Here is a 23065-nt window from a genome sequence, read left to right as displayed (position 1 = left end):
GCTATGTACTCATTTATTTATTACTCTATTCTAGAACACAAATTTTTCTTGCTAACATATAGCCCTGAAGAAGGAGACAATTTGTACTCTGAAACGCATCAGGTACAAGAAGTATAGATTGTGCCTTCTATTTAATGACGGTGATAATGTTTTAGACATGTCAAGCATTCCCTGTTTTTATATGTTTTCTATATACTTTTCTAAATAAATATTTTTGAAAGTTTACAAACAACAAAATCTTTTCTAATATATCGTGCCTTAAAAGTCCACCACAAGGGGATTTTTCTCTTTTTACTTCTCTTTTAATGCACACTGCATTGGTCACAGTGTAATAGAATTTATACAGGTCAGTTTGGCAGTCAGTACTGCCACCAAACATGACCCATTCTTATGTAAGGTGCCATACTGCAACTGGAAACCAAACTCTTTTAGTACTCAGTCACTGACCTGAAAAAAGGAAGCAGATGCTTTGACTTTGAATTTCTTGATCTGCATGCTGGTTCTGGATCAATGACTCAGTACTGAAGCCAGAGATAACAAGACATTTAGCATTTTCAGAAGAAGGTCAGCAATAGAACACTTTATATCTCTCAATACAGAAATATTTAAAAGCTTTAGTTTACAGATATAGCCTTATAATTGGTCTGTTTACTTTAACAGATTACAAAATCTAGAGCAATAAAAACTTGTAATGGCTATACTACCCAATAACATTCCAACAGTTGTAGTTTTGATGCAGCTCTGAAAATGAAAGTGATCATATTTTGGTATATTAGTCTGAAAGATTAAGGACAAGTCATTGTTTTTAGAAGTTGAGTGTTATTATTACCAGGACTATTTTCCTTTTAAGTGTATCTCTCTTTTTTCATTTTTCCCCTCAGGAATTCACAACGTAAAGCTCAGATATATGGCATATGTTTTGCCTTTAGTCAGTCATTCATATTTTTTGCCTATGCAACAAGCTATCGTTTTGGGGCTTATTTAATTCAAGAAGGTAGAATGACTGTTGAAGAAGTGCTTCTGTAAGTATGACATGGTAGATTATACAGTGTAAAGCTTAAAGTGTGTTTGTGTTGGCCATACTTAACATTTTCTAGCATGCGCTTAACAGTGAATGTATGGGCATGCTTCACACCTAATGCCTAGTACACACGATCGAATGTCGGGTGACATTGACCAGTTCAATAAAAATTGGCCAACATTCGGCCCATGTGTATGCCAACTGGAAAATCAGCAGCCGACCAGCGCTTCATCAGGTCGTCCCCCTGTCAGAACACAACAGCTCAGCGGGGGAGATCGCTGTGCTAACGTCAGATCATTAGTACAGCGGCTCTGACCGGAGCTGTCAGTTTTTTTCTTTCAACCTGCTGGGTTGAAGGAAAAAAAACGAATAGTGTGTATCAGGCGTTACTCTCGATTGTTAAAGGAGATGCCTTCATGTAGAGTACTAAAGTAGTACTCATATAACCACTCCTTACTTTATATTACACTATCACATAGAGTGCACAAAGGCTTTATCTATACTCCACCCAACTGATACTATAGGGATCAGTGGAAAGTTGTAGGTTTAGTGATTGCATTTTTATTTAATTCACCCTAATGTTTCATGTGTTGAAAGAATATTGTGCTATACAGTTCTTTACTTGTACAGTATTCGGTTTCTCCTTTCCTAGGATTAAATTTCACAGGAAGATCTTTGGCACGCTTGGAAATCAACTACACTTATTATACTTCTAGCAGTAGCCAACGTTACCTCGTTTAAGGCATGACTTGGCTGGCAGATCTCATGGTAGTAGTATCACAGACATAGCAGCCAGGTGCCATGTCTTAGCCCACCAATCTCCACCCAAAAATATCTACTTTGGATGGACTGACCCTTTAAGAGTATTAAGAACAAAAACCATGTCTGCTAACTAGTTGATATTAGTTACAGATAATAGTTACACATTGCTTTTTATATTATAAAGCTGTGCTTTGCTCACGCATGCTTTATGCTGACCCATGTAGGGATGGGCGAACGGTTCGGCCCCAGCATAAGTTCGGGCCGAACTTTGGTTGTTCGGATATTCTGCGAACACCAAACAATATGCGGTGTTCGGGGCAAATTCGAAAGCCGCCAGAACACCGTTAAATTCTATGGGACATTAACATGAAAAATAAATAGTGTTCATTTTATAGGCTTATATGCAAGTTATTGTCATAAAAAGTGTTTGGGGACCTGGGTCCTGCGCCAGGGGACATGTATCAATGACATTTTTTTTTTTTAAAACGGACGTTTTTTCCGGAGCAGTGATTTTTTTAACCACTTCAGCCCCGGACCATTATGCTCCCTAAGGACCAGAGGACTTTTTCCAATTTGGCACTGCGTCACTTTAACTGCTAATTGCGCGGTCATGCAATGCTGTACCCAAACGAAATTTGCGTCCTTTTCTTCCCACAAATAGAGCTTTCTTTTGATGGTATTTGATCACCTCTGCTGTTTTTATTTTTTGCGCTATAAATGGAAAAAGACTGAAAATTTGGAGAAAAAATTATATTTTCTACTGTTTGTTATAAAAAAAAATCCAATAAACTCAATTTTAGTCATACATTTAGGCCAAAATGTATTCGGCCACATGTCTTTGGTAAAAAAAAGGTCAATAAGCATATATTTATTGGTTTGCGCAAAAGTTATAGCGTCTACAAACTAGGGTACATTTTCTGAAATTTACACAGCTTTTAGTTTATGACTGCCTATGTCATTTCTTGAGGTGCTAAAATGGCAGGGCAGTACAAACCCCCCCCAAATGACCCCATTTTGGAAAGTAGACACCCCAAGGAAATTGCTGAGAGGCATGTTGAACCCATTGAATATTAATTTTTTTTGTCCCAAGTGATTGAATAATGACAAAAAAAAAAAATTTACAAAAAGTTGTCACTAAATGATATATTGCTCACACAGGCCATGGGCCTATGTGGAATTGCACCCCAAAATACATTCAGCCGCTTCTCCTGAGTACGGGGATACCACATGTGTGGGACTTTTTGGGAGCCTAGCCACGTACGGGGCCCCGAAAACCAATCACTGTCTTCAGGATTTCTAAGGCCATAAATTTTTTATTTCACTCCTCACTACCTATCACAGTTTTGAAGGCCATAAAATGCCCAGATGGCACAAAACCCACCCAAATGACCCCATTTTGGAAAGTAGACACCCCAAGCTATTTGCTTAGAGGCATGTTGAGTCCATGGAATATTTTATTTTTTGACACAAGTTGCGGGAAAGTGACAATTTTTTTTTTTTTGCACAAAGTTGTCACTAAATGATATATTGCTCACACAGGCCACGGGCATATGTGGAATTGCACCCCAAAATACATTTAGCTGCTTCTACTGAGTATGGGGATACCACATGTGTGGGACTTTTTGGGAGCCTAGCTGCGTACGGGGCCCCGAAAACCAAGCACCGCCTTCATGATTTCTAAGGGCGTAAATTTTTGATTTCACTCCTCACTACCTATCACAGTTTTGAAGGCCATAAAATGCCAAGATGGCACAACCCCCCCCCCCCCAAATGACCCCATTTTGGAAAGTAGACACCCCAAGCTATTTGCTGAGAGGCATGTTGAGTCCATGGAATATTTTATATTTTGACACAAGTTGCGGGAAAGTGACAATTTTTTTTTTTTTGCACAAAGTTGTCACTAAATGATATATTGCTCAAACATGCCATGGGCATATGTGGAATTACACCCCAAAATATATTCTGCTGCTTCTCCTGAGTACGGCGATACCACATGTGTGGGACTTTTTGGGAGCCTAGCTTCATACGGGGCCCCGAAATCCAATCACCGCCTTCAGGATTTCTAAGGGCGTAAATTTTTGATTTCACTCCTCACTAGGGATGAGCTTCGAGTTCGAGTCGAACTCATGTTCGACTCAAACATTGGCTGTTCGCAGGTTCGCAGAACAGCGAACAATTTGGGGTGTTCGCTGCAAATTCGAATGCCGCGGAACACCCTCTAAAAGTCTATGGGAGAAATCAAAAGTGCTAATCTTAAAGGCTTATATGCAAGTTATTGTCATAAAAAGTGTTTGGGGACCTGGGTCCTGCCCCAGGGGTCATGGATCAATGCAAAAAAAAGTTTTAAAAACGGCCGTTTTTTCAGGAGCAGTGATTTTAATAATGCTTAAAGTCAAACAATAAAAGTGTAATATCCCTTTAAATTTCGTAGCTGGGGGGTGTCTATAGTATGCCTGTAAAGGGGCGCATGTTTCCCGTGTTTAGAACAGTCTGACAGAAAAATGACATTTCGAAGGAAAAAACCCATTTAAACCTACTCGTCGCTATTGCATTGCCGACAATACACATAGAAGTTCATTGATAAAAATGGCATGGGAATTCCCCACAGGGGAACCCCGAACCAAACTTAAAAAAAAAAAATTACGTGGGAGTCCCCCTAAATTCCATACCAGGCCCTTCAGGTCTGGTATGGATATTAAGGGGAACCCCGGCCAAAATTTAAAAAAAAAATGACGTGGGGTTCCCCCTAAATTCCATACCAGACCCTTCAGATCTGGTATGGATTTTAAGGGGAACCCCGCACCAAAAAAACAAAAAAAAACGGCGTGGGTTCCCCCCAAAAATCCATACCAGACCCTTATCCGAGCACGCAACCTGGCAGGCCGCAGGAAAAGAGGGGGGACGAGAGTGCGGCCCCCCTCCTGAAGTCCCGTCAAGTCACCGTGCGTCAGAGGGGGCGGGGTCACCGGGTGGCCCCGCCCCCGTTATTTAAGAACCGTCAGACGAGGAGACGCCTTCAGACGAGGAGACGCCGTCACACAGCGGGAGCCTCCCTCCATGCCAGCATGGGTGTGGAGCGGGCCGGAGAAGAAAATGAAGAAGAGAAGAAAAGAAGTGAAATTTTAGTGAAATGGTAGGGGTAAGTACCCCCTTACCATTTCACACAGGGGGGGGGCGGGATCTGGGGGTCCTCTTGTTAAAGGGGGCTTCCAGATTCCGATAAGCTGTGCTGTCAGACAGCTGTGCTGTCAGACTGTTATAAACACAGGAAACATGCGCCCCTTTACAGGCATACTATAGACAACCCCCAGCTACGAAATTTAAAGGGATATTACACTTTTATTGTTTGGCTTTAAGCATTATTAAAATCACTGCTCCTGAAAAAACGGCCGTTTTTAAAACTTTTTTTTGCATTGATCCATGTCCCCTGGGGCAGGACCCAGGTCCCCAAACACTTTTTATGACAATAACTTGCATATAAGCCTTTAAAATTAGCACTTTTGATTATTCATGTTCGTGTCCCATAGACTTTAACGGTGTTCGCGTGTTCGAGCAAACTTTTTTCCTGTTCGCATGTTCTGGTGCGAACCGAACAGGGGGGTGTTCAGCTCATCCCTACTCCTCACTACCTATCACAGTTTTGAAGGCCATAAAATGCCAAGATAGCACAAAACCACCCAAAATGACCCCATTTTGGAAAGTAGACACCCCAAGCTATTTGCTGAGAGGCATGGTGAGTATTTTGCAGCTCTCATTTGTTTTTGAAAATGAAGAAAGACAAAAAAAATTTATGTGACAAAAAGTGAGGTCTGCAAAATACTCACTATACCTCTCAGCAAATAGCTTGGGGTTTCTATTTTCCAAAAATGGGGTCACTTGGGGGGGGGGTGTGCCATCTGGGCATTCCATGGCCTCCGAAACTGTGATAGGCAGTGAAGAGTGAAATCAAAAATTTACACCCTTAGAAAGCCTGTAGGCGGTGCTTGGTTTTCGGGGTCCCGTACGCGGCTAGGCTCCCAAAAAGTCTCACACGTGGTAACCCTGTACTCAGGAGAAGCAACAGAATGTATTTTGGGGTGTAATTTCACATATTCCCATGGCATGTTTGAGCAATATATCATTTAGTGACAACTTTGTGCATAAAAAAAAAAAAATGTGTCTTTTTTCCGCAACTTGCGTCACAATATAAAATATTCCATGGACTCGACATGCCTCTCAGCAAATAGCTTGGGATGTCCACTTTCCAAAATTGGGTCATTTTGGGGGGTTTTGAACTGTCCTGGCATTTTATGCACAACATTTAGAAGCTTATGTCACACATCACCCACTCTTCTAACCACTTGAAAACAAAGCCCTTTCTGACACTTTTTGTTTACATGAAAAAATTATTTTTTTTTGCAAGAAAATTACTTTGAACCCCCAAACATTATATATTTTTTTAAAGCAAATGCCCTACAGATTAAAATGGTGGGTGTTTCATTTTTTTTTTCACACAGTAATTGCGCAGCGATTTTTCAAACGCATTTTTTGGGGAAAAAACACACTTTTTTATATTTTAATGCACTAAAACACAGTATATTGCCCAAATGTTTGATGAAATAAAAAAGATGATCTTAGGCCGAGTACATGGATACCAAACATGACATGCTTTAAAATTGCGCACAAACGTGCAGTGGCGACAAACTAAATACATTTTTAAAAGCCTTTAAAAGCCTTTACAGGTTACCACTTTAGATTTACAGAGGAGGTCTACTGCTAAAATTACTGCCCTCGATCTTACCTTCGCGGTGATGCCTCACATGCATGGTGCAATTGCTGTTTACATTTGACGCCAGACCGACGCTTGCGTTCGCCTTTGCGCGAGAGCAGGGGGGGACAGGGGTGCTTTTTTTTTTTTTTTTTTTTTTTTCTTTATTATTTTTTTATCTTATTTTTAAACTGTTCCTTTCATTTTTATGTTTTTTAATCATTTTTATTGTTATCTCAGGGAATGTAAATATCCCCTATGATAGCAATAGGTAGTGACAGGTACTCTTTTTTTTAAAAATTGGGGTCTATTAGACCCTAGATCTCTCCTCTGCACTCAAAGCATCTGACCACACCAAGATTGGTGTGATAAAATGCTTTCCCAATTTCCCAATGGTGCTTTTTACATCCGGCGAAGTCATGAAATGCTCGCAGCTTCCCGTTTCTTAGGCCATAGAGATGTTTGGAGCCATTCTGGTCTCTGATCAGCTCTATGGTCAGCTGGCCGAATCACCAGCTGCATTTTCAGGTTCCCTGTTGGGACAGGAGAGCCAGAGAAAAACATGGAAGACAGTGGGGGGGGCATTCCCTCCCACTGCTTGTAAAAGCAGTCTAGAGGCTAATTAGCTGCTAGGATTGCTTTTACATGAAAGCCGACCGCTGGCTGAAGAGAATGATACCAAGATGATACCTAAACCTGCAGGCATCATTCTGGTATAACCACTCAAAGTCCAGCAACATACCAGTACGTTGCTGGTCCTTGTTGGGCATATATTGTAAACTTTTTTTCATGCAGCCTGTGGGCTGAACGAAAAAAAGATATTGATCGGTGGGTATGCCCACCATTAGAATACCTCCCTTCGTCCACCCACTTCTAATGATGGGCATACATGCACCATTTATATATGCCGAAGCATGGGGGCATCCTCCCGCAAAAGGCAGGAGCAAATCGCTCCTCCACCCACTGCTGCCCCCACGCTTCGGCATATATGCTGAAGTATGTAACTGTGGTGGTGAAATCACCTCCGACAGCGCTGGAGTCACGGCTTTATATATCGTGGGAGCAAACGCTGTTGCTGTCAAGATAGATAAATCTGCGCTGCAACTGAATGGCGTACCTGCTAAGCAAATGATGGTTAACAATAAAACAAAGTAACATTACAGTATAACAGTAAGACTTACCATACCTGCAAAGCAAATACAAAAAAAAACATAGTAAAAAATAAAACATTTAACGCAACCTGTGCCTAAAATATATATGCCGAAGCATGGGGGCATCCTCCCACAAAAGGCGGGAGCAAATCGCTCTCCACCCACTGCTGCCCCCACGCTTCGGCATATATGCTGAAGTATGTAACTGTGGTGGTGAAATCACCTCCGACAGCGCTGGAGTCACGGCTTTATGTATCGTGGGAGCAAACGCTGTTGCTGTCAAGATAAATAAATCCGCTCTGCAGCTGAATGGCGTACCTGAAAACTATAAAATGGTTACCAACAAAACACAGTAAACAGTAAAGTATAAAAAAATTGCATATCTGAAAAGCAAACATGGTAAAACATGATAACAATAAAACATTGCAGAATAGAATACAGTAAAAAAGAGCAGAACAATAGAGAGAGAATAGAGAGAGAGAGAACAATAAACAACAACTATTTTTGTTTTTTTTATTTTATATATTTTTTGTGTTTTTATTTTTTTTATTTTATTTTTTTTTTTTACACTTTTTTTAGTAACTTTAACTTTTGTAACTGGTACCAGGTTTGGATCTCTCAAAATGCGATGGCATCTTGGGAGACCCTGTGAAAGTGTGTCATAGTCTGTGCAGTGCTGTACCCTACGCTAATACTCAACTAGTGTATGGTAGCGTTCAAAACATTCACCCATGCAAAGACCAGGATTGCCAGGACAGGAGGGACAATAACACCGGGTGTCACGCCTAAATCCGCGCTTGCTACAGACACAACATCTTTTTTGGGGGTCTCGTTGGGTAGGGGTACTCGGGAGGGCATAAGGAAAATGCCTCTCATGCAGCCAGCCTACTGCATTTGGTTGGGGATGGTGAGGTGGAGCACCGCCTGGATACAGAAGGGCTCTGACGATCTCTTCCTGGAATTTAAGGAAGGATCCAGTCCGTCCTGAAGCTCTGTATAGCACATGAGCGTTCAGCAAAGCCAATTGAAATAAATAAACAGACACTTTTTTGTACCAGCGTCTGGCCTTACGGGCAACTAGGTACGGTGCCAACAACTGGTCGTTGAGGTCCACCCCTCCCATATTTTGGTTATAATCGTGGACACAGAGGGGTTTCTCCACAACCCCAGTCGCCATAGTAATTTGGGCCGTCGTGTCTGCATGAAGGGAGGTGAGAACGAAAAAACATTCTTCTTATCCCTCTACTTCATAGCGAGCAAATTATTACACTTCAAGCAGGCTCTGTCCCCCAGCCTAAGACAGGAATCTACAAGCCGCTGGGGAAAGTCCCGGCGATTAGGTCGCACAGTGCCACATGCTCCAATCTGCTGATCAAACAAGTTTCTAAAAAGTGGCACGCTCGTGTAATAATTGTCCACGTACAAGTGGTACCCCTTTCCGAATAAGGGTGACACCAAGTCCCACACTATCTTGCCAGAGCTTCCTATGTAGTCAGGGCAGTTTGTCGGCTCTACGTGACTATCTTTGCCCTCGTAAACCATAAAACTACATGTATAGCCTGTGGCCCTTTCACAGAGCTTATACATCTTGACCCCGTATCTGGCACACTTGCTGGGAAGGTACTGTTTGACTGACAAGCGGCCAGAAAATTTAATCAGGGACTCATCAATGCAGACAACTTGATGGGGAGTAAACAAGTCTGCAAAACGTTGGTTGAAGTGGTTTACGAGGGGCCGAATTTTGTAGAGCCGATCGTATCCAGGGTCTCCACAAGGACGACAGAGTTCATTGTTGTTGAAGTGCATAAACCGCAAAATCTGCTTGTATCGTGCCCTGGCCATGGAGGCAGAGAACAAGGGCATATGGTAAATTGGGTCAGTGGACCAATATGACCTCAACTTACCCTTTTTTTTTATGCCCATGTTGAGGGAAAGGCCCAGAAACATCTTAAATTCGGAGACCGTAATTGGTCTCCAATCTCTGGCAAGGGAGGACTGGGGATTAGCGGCGATGAATTGACCAGTGTATAAATTGCTTTGGTTCACAACAGATCTATAGAGATCTTCAGTGAAAAACAGCGAATAAAAATCCAGTGGAGTAAAATCAACTGTTTCCACCTGAATTCCGGGTTGGCCAGTGAATTGGGGAAGTACGGGTGCTGCAGAAGTGGTGGGTTCCCAATTCGGATTGGCCAATGCAGCAGGAAGGGCACTATGGGCACGACGGGCCTGTCTTTGTCTTCTTGGTGGCAGCGGGACGCTACTTGTGCTTGCCACCTCGCCAGCTTGAACTGCACTTATGGGACTCGCCACGTCACCAAGTGTTACTGCAGTGCTGAGTATACGACCAGGGTGTACTAGGCCGCTGGTGCTTGCCAGTTCACCAGAAGGAATAGCGGCACTAGTACTTCTCTGCTCCATACGAGAGCCCTGCGGTTCTTGCACTTCAAGGACAGAAGAAGAAGATTGGGGTCTGATACGCCTGACCTTAGCAGGGACCACAACTCCGTCGTCAGAGCTATCTGTCATGGAGCCGCTGTCCTCTACAGGATCGTATTCTGAGCCTGAATCTGACAGATGAGTGACTTCCTCTTCACTATCTGTCATGCTCAGAAACGTGTAGGCCTCTTCATTAGTGTACCTTCGATTTGCCATTTTGGGCTCTAAATTTAGGAGTACACTAGTGAGACTCACAGGCAAAAAAGCTCCTGACTGTCAGCGACTGATTCAAAACACTACCAAAAAACTGTTAGCGATCCCAGGGATCAGGCCTGACTCTGTGAACGCTGCAGTTATGTGTGCTTAGTGTTTTGTAAGTGTCAGTGATCGATCGATACTGCACTTGGGTGGGCTGGGCTGGACTGGGCGGAGGGGCAAAACACAGGTGCTAGCAGGTATCTGGGCTGATCCCGCTAACACTGTGTTTATGGGAACGCTAAACTACTGGGAACGCTATTATACATCTGATCGGATCAGATATCGATCCGCTCAGATACTATAGCACTAAGGGAGGTGTATGCTGCATGCGTGGGTGTTAGCGGTACTGGCGCTAACCTGACGCTGCCTGGGGCGACGCAGACCTTATCTGACCCTGAAAACTTAACTTATATCACCACTGGGCAATTAGGGGGTTAAACCTTTATAAGGTAATAAACGGCAGGTGCCCTAAAACTATAAAAAACAAACTAACCAGCGTCACCCGTAACACTTATACGGTGATCGCTGGTGAAAGGGTTAACTAGGGGGCAATCAGGGGGTTAAAACCTTTAGTAGGTAGTATATGGGGGTCCCTGTCGCTATAAAACACTGACAGTGAACCTATATACTTACCTCCCTAACTAGCGTCACCTGTGTCACTAATACAGCAATCAGAAAAACGATCGTTTAGTGACACTGGCGACGGGGGGGTGATCAAGGGGTTAACCTTTATTAGGGGGGGTTAGGGGGGTACCCTGGACCTAAAGGGGGGTACCCCAGACCTAAAGGGGGGTAACCTAACTGCCCTAACACTTATATCTGTCACAAACTGACACCAATGCAAAAAAAAAAAAAAAAAACTGCTATTGGTGTCAGTGTGAGAGGGGGTACAGGGGGGTGATTAGGGGGTGATCGGGGGGTGAAAAGTGTGCCTGGCGTGTTATACTGAACGTGTTGTATTGGTGCACTTACTTGGATGTCTTCTCTCCTCGGCGCCGGATCAAAAAGACCGGCTCAGGAGGGATGACATCACTTCCTGTGCCTCTGTTTACATTACAGAGGCACAGGAAGGATTTTCATTCGCAGGAAGCGATCGGGAGGGGATGGCCACGAATGGATGGCCTCCCCGTTACATCTCATTGCCCGGGAAGAAATGGCGACCGCCTCTGGCATCGGGGGGGGGGGTCCGATCGGTTCGATCCACCCGCGGAAGGCAGATCATGTATATGTACGTGATTCTGCCTGTCCGTGCCACCTTGCCGACGTACATCAGCGTGAGGCGGTCGTCAAGTGGTTAATGCTTAAAGTGAAACAATAAAAATGAAATATTCCTTTAAATATTGTGCCTGGGGGGTGTCTATAGTATGCCTGTAAAGTGGCACATTTTACCTGCGTTTAGAACATTACCACAGCAGAATGACATTTCTAAAGGAATAATTGTCATTTAAAACTGATCGCGGCTGTAATGAATTGTTGGGTCTCAGCAATATGGATAAAACTCATTGAAAAAAAGAGCATGGGATCCCCCCCCAGTTCATTACCAGGCCCTTTGGGTCTGTTATGAATATTAAGGGGAACCCCGAACCAAAATTTTTTTAAAAATTTGAGTGGGGTCCCCCTAAAATCCATACCAGGCCCTTTGGGTCTGATATGGAAATTAAGTGGAACCCTGCACCAAATTTTTTTAAAAATGGCGTAGGGTTCCCCCTCAAAATCCACACCAGACCCTTATCCGAGCACGCAACCTGGCAGGCCACAGGAAAAGAGGGGGAGACGAGAGAGCGCCCCCCCCTGAACCGTACCAGGCCACATGCCCTCAACATGGAGAGGGTGCTTTGGGGTAGCCTCATCCCCACAACCCTTGCCCAGAGTCTCCCACCGTGTCACGCTTCTATGCTTGTGACAGTTCTTATATAACTGAGGGCGGGGCCACCCGGTGATGTACCTGGGTGACCCCGCCCCCTTTGATGCCACGGGGACTTCCCTATGGCTTCCCGGGGCGTCAGAAGGGAGCGGAGCCACCCCTCCCATTGAGGCGGATTGGTCTCTGCTATTTTTTTTTTTTTTCTGCCCGGGTGGAGAGAAGAAGATGAATGGACATCATGGGACATTTTTATTTTTTAATAAAGGACTTGTCCCCACGCTGTCTTGTCATTTTTAACATTTTGACACTTTTTTGTGAAATGGTAGGGGTATATTTGTACCCCGTTACCATTTCACACAGGGGGGAGGCCGGGATCTGGGGGTCCCTTTGTTAAAGGGGGCTTCCAGATTCCGATAAGCCCCCTGCCCCCATACCCCCACAACCACTGGGCAGAGTTGTGGGGATGAAGCCCTTGTCCCCATCAACATGGGGACAAGGTGCTTTGGGGGCTATCCTAGAGCACCCTCCCCATGTTGAGGGCATGTGGCCTGGTATGGTTCAGGAGGGCGCTCTCTCGTCCCCCCCTCTTTTCCAGTGACCTGCCAGGTTGCTTGCTCGGATAAGGGTCTGGTATGGATTTTGAAGGTGACTCCTACGCCATTTTTTTTTAATTTTGGTGCAGGTTTACCCTTAAAATCCATGCCAGACCCGAAGGGCTTGGTATGGATTTTAGGGGGACCCCCAAGCAATTTTTTTATTAAATTTTGGTTCAGGGTTCCCCTTAATATTCATACCAGACCCAAAGGGCCTGGTAATGGACCGGGGGGGGGATCCCATGCTCTTTTTTTCAATTAGTTTCAATTAGTTTTATCTATATTGCCGAGACCCGACAATTCAGCCGAAAGCAGTTTTAAATGACAATTTTTCCTTTAGAAATGTCATTTTGCTGTGGTACTATTCTAAACACGGGAAAAATGCACCACTTTACAGGCATACTCTAGACACCCCCCAGGCACAATATTTAAAGAAAAACGGCCGTTTAAAAAAAAAAAAAAAAATGTCATTGATACATGTCCCCTGGGGCAGGACCCAGGTCCTCAAACACTTTTTATGACAATAACTTTCATATAAACCTTTAAAATGAACACTTTTGATTATTCATGTTCATGTCCCATAGACTTTAACAGTGTTCGTGTGTTCTTGCCAAATTTTTTGCCTGTTCGCATGTTCTGCTGCGAACCGAACAGGAGGGTGTTCGGCTCATCCCTAGACCCATGCAACTGTTTACATTTGAATTCCTTTGCTCCCCAGCCTCTCGGAAGGTACTGTAGATAGAAAAATAGCAATGTACCTATTGCGGGGTGGATGCCCTGTTAGTCAGGACTTCCTATTATAATGGTATGGTCCTTGTCACTCAAGTGAGGGAGGAGAAAGGTATTAAAGAGAGCAGTGGTTAAATTGTGGGAGCCGATGAGGAGATAGATGTAGGACACTGAATGTGCATGTGTCCTTTCCCCTTCAGGGGAAAACAAGGGACTCTATCTAGATCACTAGACAAGGAGGAATTTGGAAATCAGAGCAGGACATGTGTCATGGTTATGCAATAGGGGTTGTCTGTCAGCTTACCTGTCTCCATGTGTTCATCTCTAGAGACCAGCTGACCCTCACCTGACTGGTTTTATAACCTCTCCTCTAGCATGGCCCCACCCCAGGTCCTATCAGGGAACCCCATATAACCTGTGCACTGCAAGTCTGCAGTGCTGATCAACCATTGTTTGTTAGCCTCCATGTGTTCTTGCTGTGTTTCCTACGTCTGATTCCTGTTACCGACTTTGGCCTGTTCTCTACTCTCCCTGTCTGCTTGTTACCCTGACCTTTGGCGTGTTATGTTTCTCCTTGTCTGCTAGTCGCCCTGACCTTAGGCTTACCCCTTACTTCCCTGTCATTCCAGCCTGCTGCCTCCTTCCTCTTCTCCTGTAGTCTATGGTGAGCGTGAGCTGCGAGACCCTGGGGGCCGCGACCTGGAGCCAGACTGCAGCACAGTCCATCCTCACCACTAGAGGCTCTGGTGAACACCCGCTGGCTCTTAGACTCCGCGCCCTGGGGAATCTATGCTCTAGCTCCCACTGGGATCCATGTTAGTTATCCTGTAGACCTGCTTCCTGAACCTTCCAGGGTTCAATCCGCAGCAGTCAGTCCTAGGGTCCACTACCTTAGCTGTGCACTTCCGACTCCTACAGAGTGCATCTGTCACCTGGTCTCAGGTCACCTGACAGTTTGATCAGCCATGGACCCGGCTGATGTGCTGCTACCCGCAGATGATCTGTTGCAGGGCTTAGTTCGCAGACTTGAGACCCAGGAATTGCATCAGACCCAGGTGATGCGATTCCTTCAGGATTTGAAATCCCGTTTTGAACAGGTTCAGGTCTCATTAGGATCCCCGGTTCAACAACCTCAACCTCTATCTGCTGCTGCACCTATCGCACTAGTCGCAGCCACACATTCATTACATCTGCCAGCTCTGGCCCGCTTCTCTGGGGACTCCAAGGCCTGCAGTGGGTTCCTTAGCCAATGCACGATTCCTTTTGAGCTTCAGCCCCAAAACTTCCTGTCCGATCGGCAAAGGTAGCCTATATTATATCCCTCCTGTCCGGCAAGGCGTTAGCCTGGGTTGCGCCTCTGTGGGATCTAAAGATCCAGTGGTTTCTAGCCTGTCTGATTTCTTGAAACTTTTTTGGAATATCTTCGAGGAACCGGGTCGTGTCTCCTCAGCAGCCAGCGCCCTTTTACGTCTCCGTCAAGAGTCCACTTCTGTGGGACAGTACGCTCTTCATTTTCGTACTTTGACTGCTGAGCTAAGTTGGAATAATGAGGCCCTAGTTGCAACCTTTTTACATGGCCTCTCTGATAGAGTGAAGGATGAATTAGCAGCAAGATCTCTCCCTGCTGATCTGGATGGTGTCATCACCTTGTGTAACCAGATCGATATTTGCTTTCAGGAGAGGGCCCTGGAAAAAAGACGCCAGCACTCCCCGTTCTTTAGGCAGCCTGAGCCCAATGTCCCTTCTCTTCATTCTGAGGAGCACCTCCTGCCTGCTGAGGAACCTATGCAGCTGGGCCGGACCAAGGTATCTCCCGAAGAATGCACTAGGCGCAGAACTCTGGGCCTGTGCCTCTACTGTGGCGTCAAAGATCATTTTCGTGATACTTGTTCTCTTCGTCTGGAAAAACGCTCAGGGCTAATACATCTGGAAGGTGGAGTATTGGACCCTGAAATATCACCTTCACGTTCTCATCTTCTCCTTTCGGTGTTCCTTCGTGTTGGCGCTTCCCCTCGTTCGGTCTCGGCATATCTGGATTCCGGAGCCGCTGGCAAATTCATGGACTGGGGAACTGCGTCTTCCATGAGACTTACCCTTTTGCCCCTTACAATGCCATTGGTGGTCTTGGCGATTGATGGCACTGTTCTCCCAGGGGGCCCTATCTGCTTCCAGACCCTCCCTGTTAAGATGTCGGTAGGGACACTACACCAGGAGTGGATATCCTTCCTTGTCTTACTGAAGGCTTCATCTCCTATCATATTAGGTCTTCCTTGGTTATGGCTCCATTCTCCACATGTTGACTGGACTGCTGGACAGATCTTGACTTAGGGTTCCTCCTTTTCCTCCTCCTGCCTACTCAATGTTACCCCAAAAGAGAAACTTCCTGTTGCCACCATCCCAGTATCTTCTGCTCTTCCCGCTGCATATAGCGATTTCTGGAATGTCTCCTGCAATAGTCGGGCTGAGGCACTCTCTGGGTCGTGTGGCACTCTGGATGAGGAGCCCACCTGTGAACCTGAGCCAATCAGTCACTCCAGTTTGCATGGCCATTTCCATTTGCCTATCTCTGGACCCCCTTGAACACACACCCAGGCTGACTCGTCTACCAGTTCCACAGTCGCTACGCCCTGCGATGCAATTCTGGTGGTCCCTGCACCTGGCGATGCTGTTCAGTCGGCCTCTGCACCAGTCCAGCCTATGCCCAGTGAGCTTCCTGCTTCTTGTTCAGGACCTTCTGTAACCTGGCCTCACCCTACTGCTACCACGTCACCTTCTAACCAACCTGACCTCAGGGATCCACTGACTTCTACCCAGTCTGATGGTCCTGTGTTGGATGTCCAGCTCATCTTTAAGGGTCTGGGGGAGCCTGCTCAGACTTCTGATGGTCTTCTCGTGCCCTTACCCATTCCTAAAAAGCCTTTAGTCCTCAATAAGTCCTTTCGTCCTCTCCCTACCTCAGTTCCGGTCTCTGAGGATAATCTAAAGTACGAGGTTAGTCAAGTTTTGGATTCCTGGGCCCCGTAAAGGCATTCTTCAGTACCTCGTACATTGGAAAGGGTTTGGTCCTAAGGAGAGGTCTTGGATCACTGCATCTGAGATCTTTGCTCCTCGTCTATTGAGGAGGTTCCATCTGGAGTTTCCCTTTAAGCCTGGGCACAGGCGGGGGAGGGGGAGGCCTCATAAGAGGGGGGTACTGTCATGGTTATGCAATAGGGGTTGTCTGTCAGCTTACCTGTCTCCATGTGTTCATCTCTAGAGACCAGCTGATCCTCACCTGACCTGGTCTCAGGTGACCTGACAACATGTTTACGCCAGTTTTCTGAGTACCACAGCATCCCTCCTGTAAAGCTTGACAATATGACAAACTACTTGAACTCTAATATACATTCAGTACTATATTCAGTACTATATTTTGAAAAGAGACCATGGAACCAATTGACTGTTTGTCAATGTTCTAAACAATGCAAAAAAGTCATTAAATGTTTTAAGCCAATGGTGCCTTTTTTATGTGTTCAGTGGGGACTATCAGCTTGAGTAAGCCATTGTAAGGTACCGTTTATGCTGTGATTGTAAATGCTAGATTGACCATATTCTTTCTAAGAAGTCCACATAAATACAGCCAATACTTGGGGAGTGTGGCCACTACAACCAGGTCAGGAGTAGGTGGTGGCCTGGTGGAGGAGGGTCCATCTGCTTGGCAGTGGTAGGAAAGGTTGAGTGTATGCACCTAGTAATCGGGGGGCCCCCATGTCTCATGGACATCTGGTGTTCAGCAAGATCCCCTGTGGTCTAGGCCTAGAATTACTGAAAAAGAAGAGGTGTGTTGTAAGTGTGCAAGCATATGATTCCCAATATTGACCTATGGTCAAATTTGGTTTGGTACCTAAAAATATAGTGAACTGGAAGGATGGTTATTAGGGTGTCTGCCTTTTCTGAAAAGGATGCTGTTAGGGATGAGCCTGTTGGTCGCCCATTCGCCGAATTTAGAACATTATGGGGCGTTCGCGGGAAATGTGAGCGCCTGCGGAACGCCCCATAATGAATGGCTAGGCCATCAATGCACTGCGAGATCGCAGTGCATTGACAGCTGCTGATTTGCCAAAGCATTCACCTGACCTGCATGCTTTGTCCAATCATAGCGGGCTCTACTGTGAGAACTACGATTGTCCAAAGGCAGGGTGCCTGAGTCCACACTCCACACTATGTTAGGCTTACTTACATAGCCGTATATAGTTTTATGAATGAGAGCAGCAAAATTACATTTGTAAAGAAAAAAATGTCATTTAAAAGTGCTCGCGGCTGTAATGTTTTGACGGATCCTGGCAATATAGATAAAAATCACTGAAAAAAAACGGCATGGGTCCCCCCCCAGTCCATTACCAGGCACTTCGGGTATGGATATTAAGGGGAACCCAGCGCCAAAATTAAGAAAAACATTGGCATGGGCCCCCCCCTAAAATCCATACCAGGCCTTTCAGGTCTGGTATGGATTTTAAGGGGAACCCCGTGCCAAAATTGAAAAAAAAATGGAGTAGGGGTCCCCCCAAAATCCATACCAGACCCTTATCTGAGCATGCAACCTGGCAGGCCGCAGAAAAAGGGGGGGGACAAGAAAGCGCCCTCCGCCTCCTGAACCGTACCAGGCCACATGCCCTCAACATGGGGAGGGTGTTTTGGGGTCCGCCAAAACACCTTGTCCCCATGTTGATGGGGACAAAGGCCTCTTCCCCACCACCCTTGTCCAGTGGTTATGGGGGTCTGCGGGTGGGGGACTTGTCAGAATCTGGAAGCCCCCTTTATCAAGGGGACCCCCAGATCCCACCCCCTATGTGAATGGGTATGGGGTACATTGTACTCCTACACTTTCACCAAAAAAACTGTCAAAAAAGTAAAAATGACAGTAGACAGTTTGGGACAAGTCCTTTATTAAAAAAAAAAATGTCCCGCGATTTCCATCCATCTTCAATCACAGCACCGACGGACCGAGAAAAAAAAAAAAAAGGAAAAACTCCACCTCCATGGGAGGCTCTCGCTGACTGCATCCTTTTTGCTTTGACAGCTGTTATATAGCTGAGGGAGGAGCCACCCGGTGATGTAAACCGGGTGGCCCCGCCCTCAGCTATCTAACAGCTGTCAAAGCAAAAAGGCTACAGTCAGCGGGAGACTCCCATCGAGGTGGAGTTTTTCCGTTTTTGTTTTCTTTCTCAGGACCGTCAGACGCTGTAAGATGAATGGACATCGCCGGACAATTTTATTTATTTTTTTAATAAGGGAATTGTCCCAAACTGTCTGTCATTTTTACTTTTTTGACACTTTTTTAGGTGAATGCGTAGGGTTAGAATGTACCCGATACCCATTCACATAGGGGGTGGGCCAGGATCTGGGGGTCCCCTTGTTAAAGGGGGCTTCCAGTTTCCGTTAAGTCCCCCACTCACAGAACCCCACAACCTCCGGGCAAGGGTTGTGGGGAAGACGCTCCTGGTCCCCATCAACATGGGGACAAGGTGTTTTGTTTTAAATTACATTTTTTCCTTTAGAAATGCAATTTTGCTTTGGTACTGTTCTAAATATGGGAAAGATGTACTACTTTACAGGCAGACTAAGGATAACCCCCAGGCACGATATTTAACCACTTGCTTACTGGGCACTTAAACCCCCCTCCTGTCCAGACCAATTTTCAGCTTTTAGTGCTGTCGCACTTTGAATGACAATTGCGCGGTCATACAACACGGTACCCAAATGAAATTTTTATCATTTTTTTCCCACAAATATAGCTTTCTTTTGATGGTATTTGATCACCTCTACGGTTTTTATTTTTTGTTAAAAAAAATTTAAAAAGACAGAATTAAAAAAAAAAAATTATATTTTTTTATATTTTGTTATCGATTTTTGCAAACAGTTAATTTTTCTCCTTCGTTTATGTATGCCGATGAGGCGGCACTGATGGGCACCGATAGGTGGCAGTGATGGGCACTGATGGGTGGCGGTTATGGGCACTGATGGGTGGCAATGTTGGGCACTGATTGGGCACTGACTGATGGCAGCACTGCTAGGTGGCACTAATAAGTGGCACTTGTGGGCATTGATAGGTGGCACTTGTGGGCTTTAATAGGTGGCACTTGTGGGCTTTAATAGGTGCCACTTGTGGGCTTTAATAGGTGACACTTGTGGGCACTGGCAGATGGCACTTGGAGGCACAGATGAGGCATCTGTGCCTCCTTCCTCTTCGGGACCGATGTCCCTTTGACATGAGCCGGTGATCGGCTTTTTTTTCCTCCTCACGCTGTCAGCGTGAGGAGAAAACGAAACCGATCACCGAGCTTTTGTTTACATCATGTGACCAGCTGTCATTGGCTGACAGCTGATCACATGGTAATGGGCCAGGACCGGCCCCTTACTCGGATCTGTGATCACCCAAGTCTCCGTGACTCGGTGATCACAGCGCGCACACCGCGCACCACATATGACGTCCTCCCGGAGATTGAGGTCCGCGCTGTAGCCGTCATTCGGCTATGGCCCGGACCTCAAGTGGTTAAAGGAATATTTCATTTTTATTGTTTCACTTCAAGCATTATTAAAATCACTGCTCCTGAAAAAACGGCAATTTAAAAAAAAAGTGTTTGCATTGATACATGTCCCCCGGGGCAGGGCCAGGTCCCCAAACACTTTTTGTGGCAATAACATGCATATAAGCCTTTAAAATGAGCACTTTTGATTTTTCTTGTTCGTGTCCCAGAGACTTTAATAGCGTTCGCACAAATTGCCTGTTTGCAAGTTCTGGTGCAAATCAAACGGGGGGTGTTCGGCTCATCCCTAGTTGCTGTAGGTCGTGCGGGGGAACTGGCTTATTCACCCACCCAAGAGAGGGGGGGTACATAATCGATCCCTCCTAATTTGGGGGAGCTCACTTCCCTTCTTCGTATATGACATCTATGGTGTTTGGCAACTAGCTGCTCAGGCACCCAGTACTGTCAAGCAGGGTCAGGTAGAGAGTTCGTGATGCTCAGGGCTTCTCCTACAGGTGAATGAAATTGTAGAGGAGTGAAAGGCAGGTATGTTTAAGCAGCTTTGGGGAGTCAGCTTAAGCCCTCATGCACACAGGCTGTTAAAATAACGTTATGAAAACGCCAGTATCTTTGCAGTGATTTTTTTAAACTTTTTTCAGCTTTTTTCAGCGTTTTTGCAATAGCGTTTTTTAGCGGTTTTTAGCGTTTTTGAGCGTTTTTCCGCGTTAGCGTTTTTGAGCGTTTTTTTTTTTTTCAAAATTTTTTTTTTTTTCAATGGATCAAAAACGCTAAAAAATGTTGGTGAATGACGTTTTTGAGCGTTTTTGAGCGTTTTTCAGCGTTAGAGCGTTTTTACAGCTGAAAAACGTCTCTCAGAACCCACTGGTCCTGGGTTTTTTTTTACAGCTTAAAAACGCCTATGCCACTTGCAGCTCAAAAACGCCTAGGTGGGCATGAAGCCATAGACTAACATAGACAGGCCTTTTTAAGCTGCAAAAAAAGCTCAAAAAAGCAGCTGTAAAAACGTCCGTGTGCATGAGGACTAATGTGAACCTGTTGCTTGGTCTTACTTCAGTGAGAGTCTTCTTTCCAACCACTTGCTAGTCAGCAATTTTTTTTTAAGTTGCCTGAATTTCATTAAGTAATGTCTTTCAATTCATTATTATGAGGCCTCATCACTCTGCTTTCTCAACAGTGTGTTTTTCATTCTAACATATGGTGCTGTGGCAGTAGGACAGACTTTATCCTTTGCTCCAGACTATGCCAAAGCCAAATCTGCAGCTTCCCATCTTTTTGCATTGTTTGACAGAGAGCCAACTATTGACAGCTACAGTCTCCATGGTCTGAAACCAGTGAGTTCATTTATGTGACTATTTATAGGCCTGCTCTCCTCCCTCTGCCATTTTCCATTGCTGACTGTCTCCTCTCAAACATTGTGATTCCAGTAACACACAGTAGTATTTTATTATAAATATTGTATCTTTATTGATATGACAACTTATTAGAATCAGCATTTCATTTTTATATATATTTTAATATATAGGGCAACTGCCATGGAAATTTAGACCTGCGTCAAGTTTCCTTCAATTATCCATCTCGTCCAGATGTGTCAGTACTGCAAGAATTGTCTGTAAGAATATCCAGCGGTCAGACCGTGGCATTTGTAGGCAGCAGTGGATGTGGGAAAAGCACTTCTATCCAACTCCTACAGAGGTTCTACGATCCCCTCCAGGGGGCAGTGGTGAGTCTTGTTTGTTCACATCACTGATTGGGTGTAGTCTGCTGTAATTCTACCAATTGGTAGCATATGTTATTCATACGGAGTGTTTGTAGAGTTGTATTGGTTGTTCACCCACCGGCCATGTTTGTGTCTTGGCTCACCTAATACTTGTATTACAGTTTACCTTAGGAAGGGGGTAAAGGAGCAGTCAAACAAGGTACTTACTATGGAAACGCATTTGAAATGGTGGCAAAAGGCTCCTAAAGTTGCAGCCAGGAGGTGATTCATACTGAGAGTAAATATATAGAATCCAATGTTGGCTACATTGAATTGAATGGAATGTTGCTAACATCATATTATTAAACATTAGTGTTCTATCCAGTCAAAGCCAATTCAGTAACCGTTCTTCATGAAAAGATAGTTGTGGCTAGTGGATTCCAAAAAGAACCCACTTGCCTAAGGACTAGGTGCAATAACAGGGTACTGAGCAATTTGGTGATAGAGGGCTCTCTGAATACAAGAGTGCTAAAGAGTCATGTTGCTCATTGAAAGCATCTACATGGCATACAGTTATATATATAAGAAGCATGCAGATCTCAAGAGTGGTGTACAGTAAGGGTTGTTAGTTTAACCACTGAGTCTGTTATGATGTAATTCTTTGAATTCCTTCATAATTTTCTTTTGTTTTACTTACAGCTATTTGATAACATTGATCTAAAATGTTTAAACGTGCAATGGCTGCGTTCTCAAATTGGTATTGTGTCCCAGGAACCCATATTGTTTGATTATAGCATTGCTGAGAACATCGCCTATGGGGACAACTCCCGTATGGTCTCCATTGAGGAAATACAGCAGGCCGCCAAAGCAGCCAATATCCATTCTTTTATTGAAGGACTACCCGAGGTAATGATACCTAAGAATGCATAATATTCATGCCTAGCTTGGCAGTTCCGGTCATTTGTGAGAAGGCTGCTCTGTCTGAAGAGTATCTGTGGGCTGGTCAGAGTCATAGCTAGAGCTCATTGATCAGCTTGTAAAAAAATGGGGGGTTGTTACACAAATAGCATTGCAGACATTAATAAATAATCACTTATGAACTGTAAAAAGATTATATTTTACATAAGAATGAAACATGAATAACTTATTTACTGATAAAGAATTATTATATACAACAATGCACTAAAGACATAAAAAGTGCAGGCAAAGATTAACAGCAGTACCAATAAAACTTTCCACGAATACTACAGAACCAATTCTAATGCCGCGTACACATGG

The 23065-nt window shown here is 44.7% G+C and overlaps 1 protein-coding gene across 4 annotated transcripts in view; it reads left to right on the top strand.

Annotated features, from left to right (window-relative positions):
- Window positions 1-23065, top strand: part of LOC141144399 (ATP-binding cassette sub-family B member 5-like) — a 307989-nt gene that overhangs the window by 267693 nt on the left and 17231 nt on the right. For 3 of the 4 annotated variants that reach the window (XM_073630051.1, XM_073630050.1, XM_073630049.1), the window contains exons 23-26: window positions 882-1022; window positions 21266-21422; window positions 21614-21811; window positions 22487-22693. In XM_073630051.1, coding sequence (XP_073486152.1) covers window positions 882-1022; window positions 21266-21422; window positions 21614-21811; window positions 22487-22693 — 703 coding nt within the window. Of the gene's footprint in view, window positions 1-881; window positions 1023-21265; window positions 21423-21613; window positions 21812-22486; window positions 22694-23065 lie in introns of those variants that run through there. The other variant, XM_073630052.1, reaches the window with a different exon arrangement.

This window comes from Aquarana catesbeiana, linkage group LG05, assembly GCF_042186555.1.
Source record: "Aquarana catesbeiana isolate 2022-GZ linkage group LG05, ASM4218655v1, whole genome shotgun sequence".
Taxonomy (NCBI): domain Eukaryota; kingdom Metazoa; phylum Chordata; class Amphibia; order Anura; family Ranidae; genus Aquarana; species Aquarana catesbeiana.
This window is presented reverse-complemented; position numbering and strand designations above follow the sequence as displayed.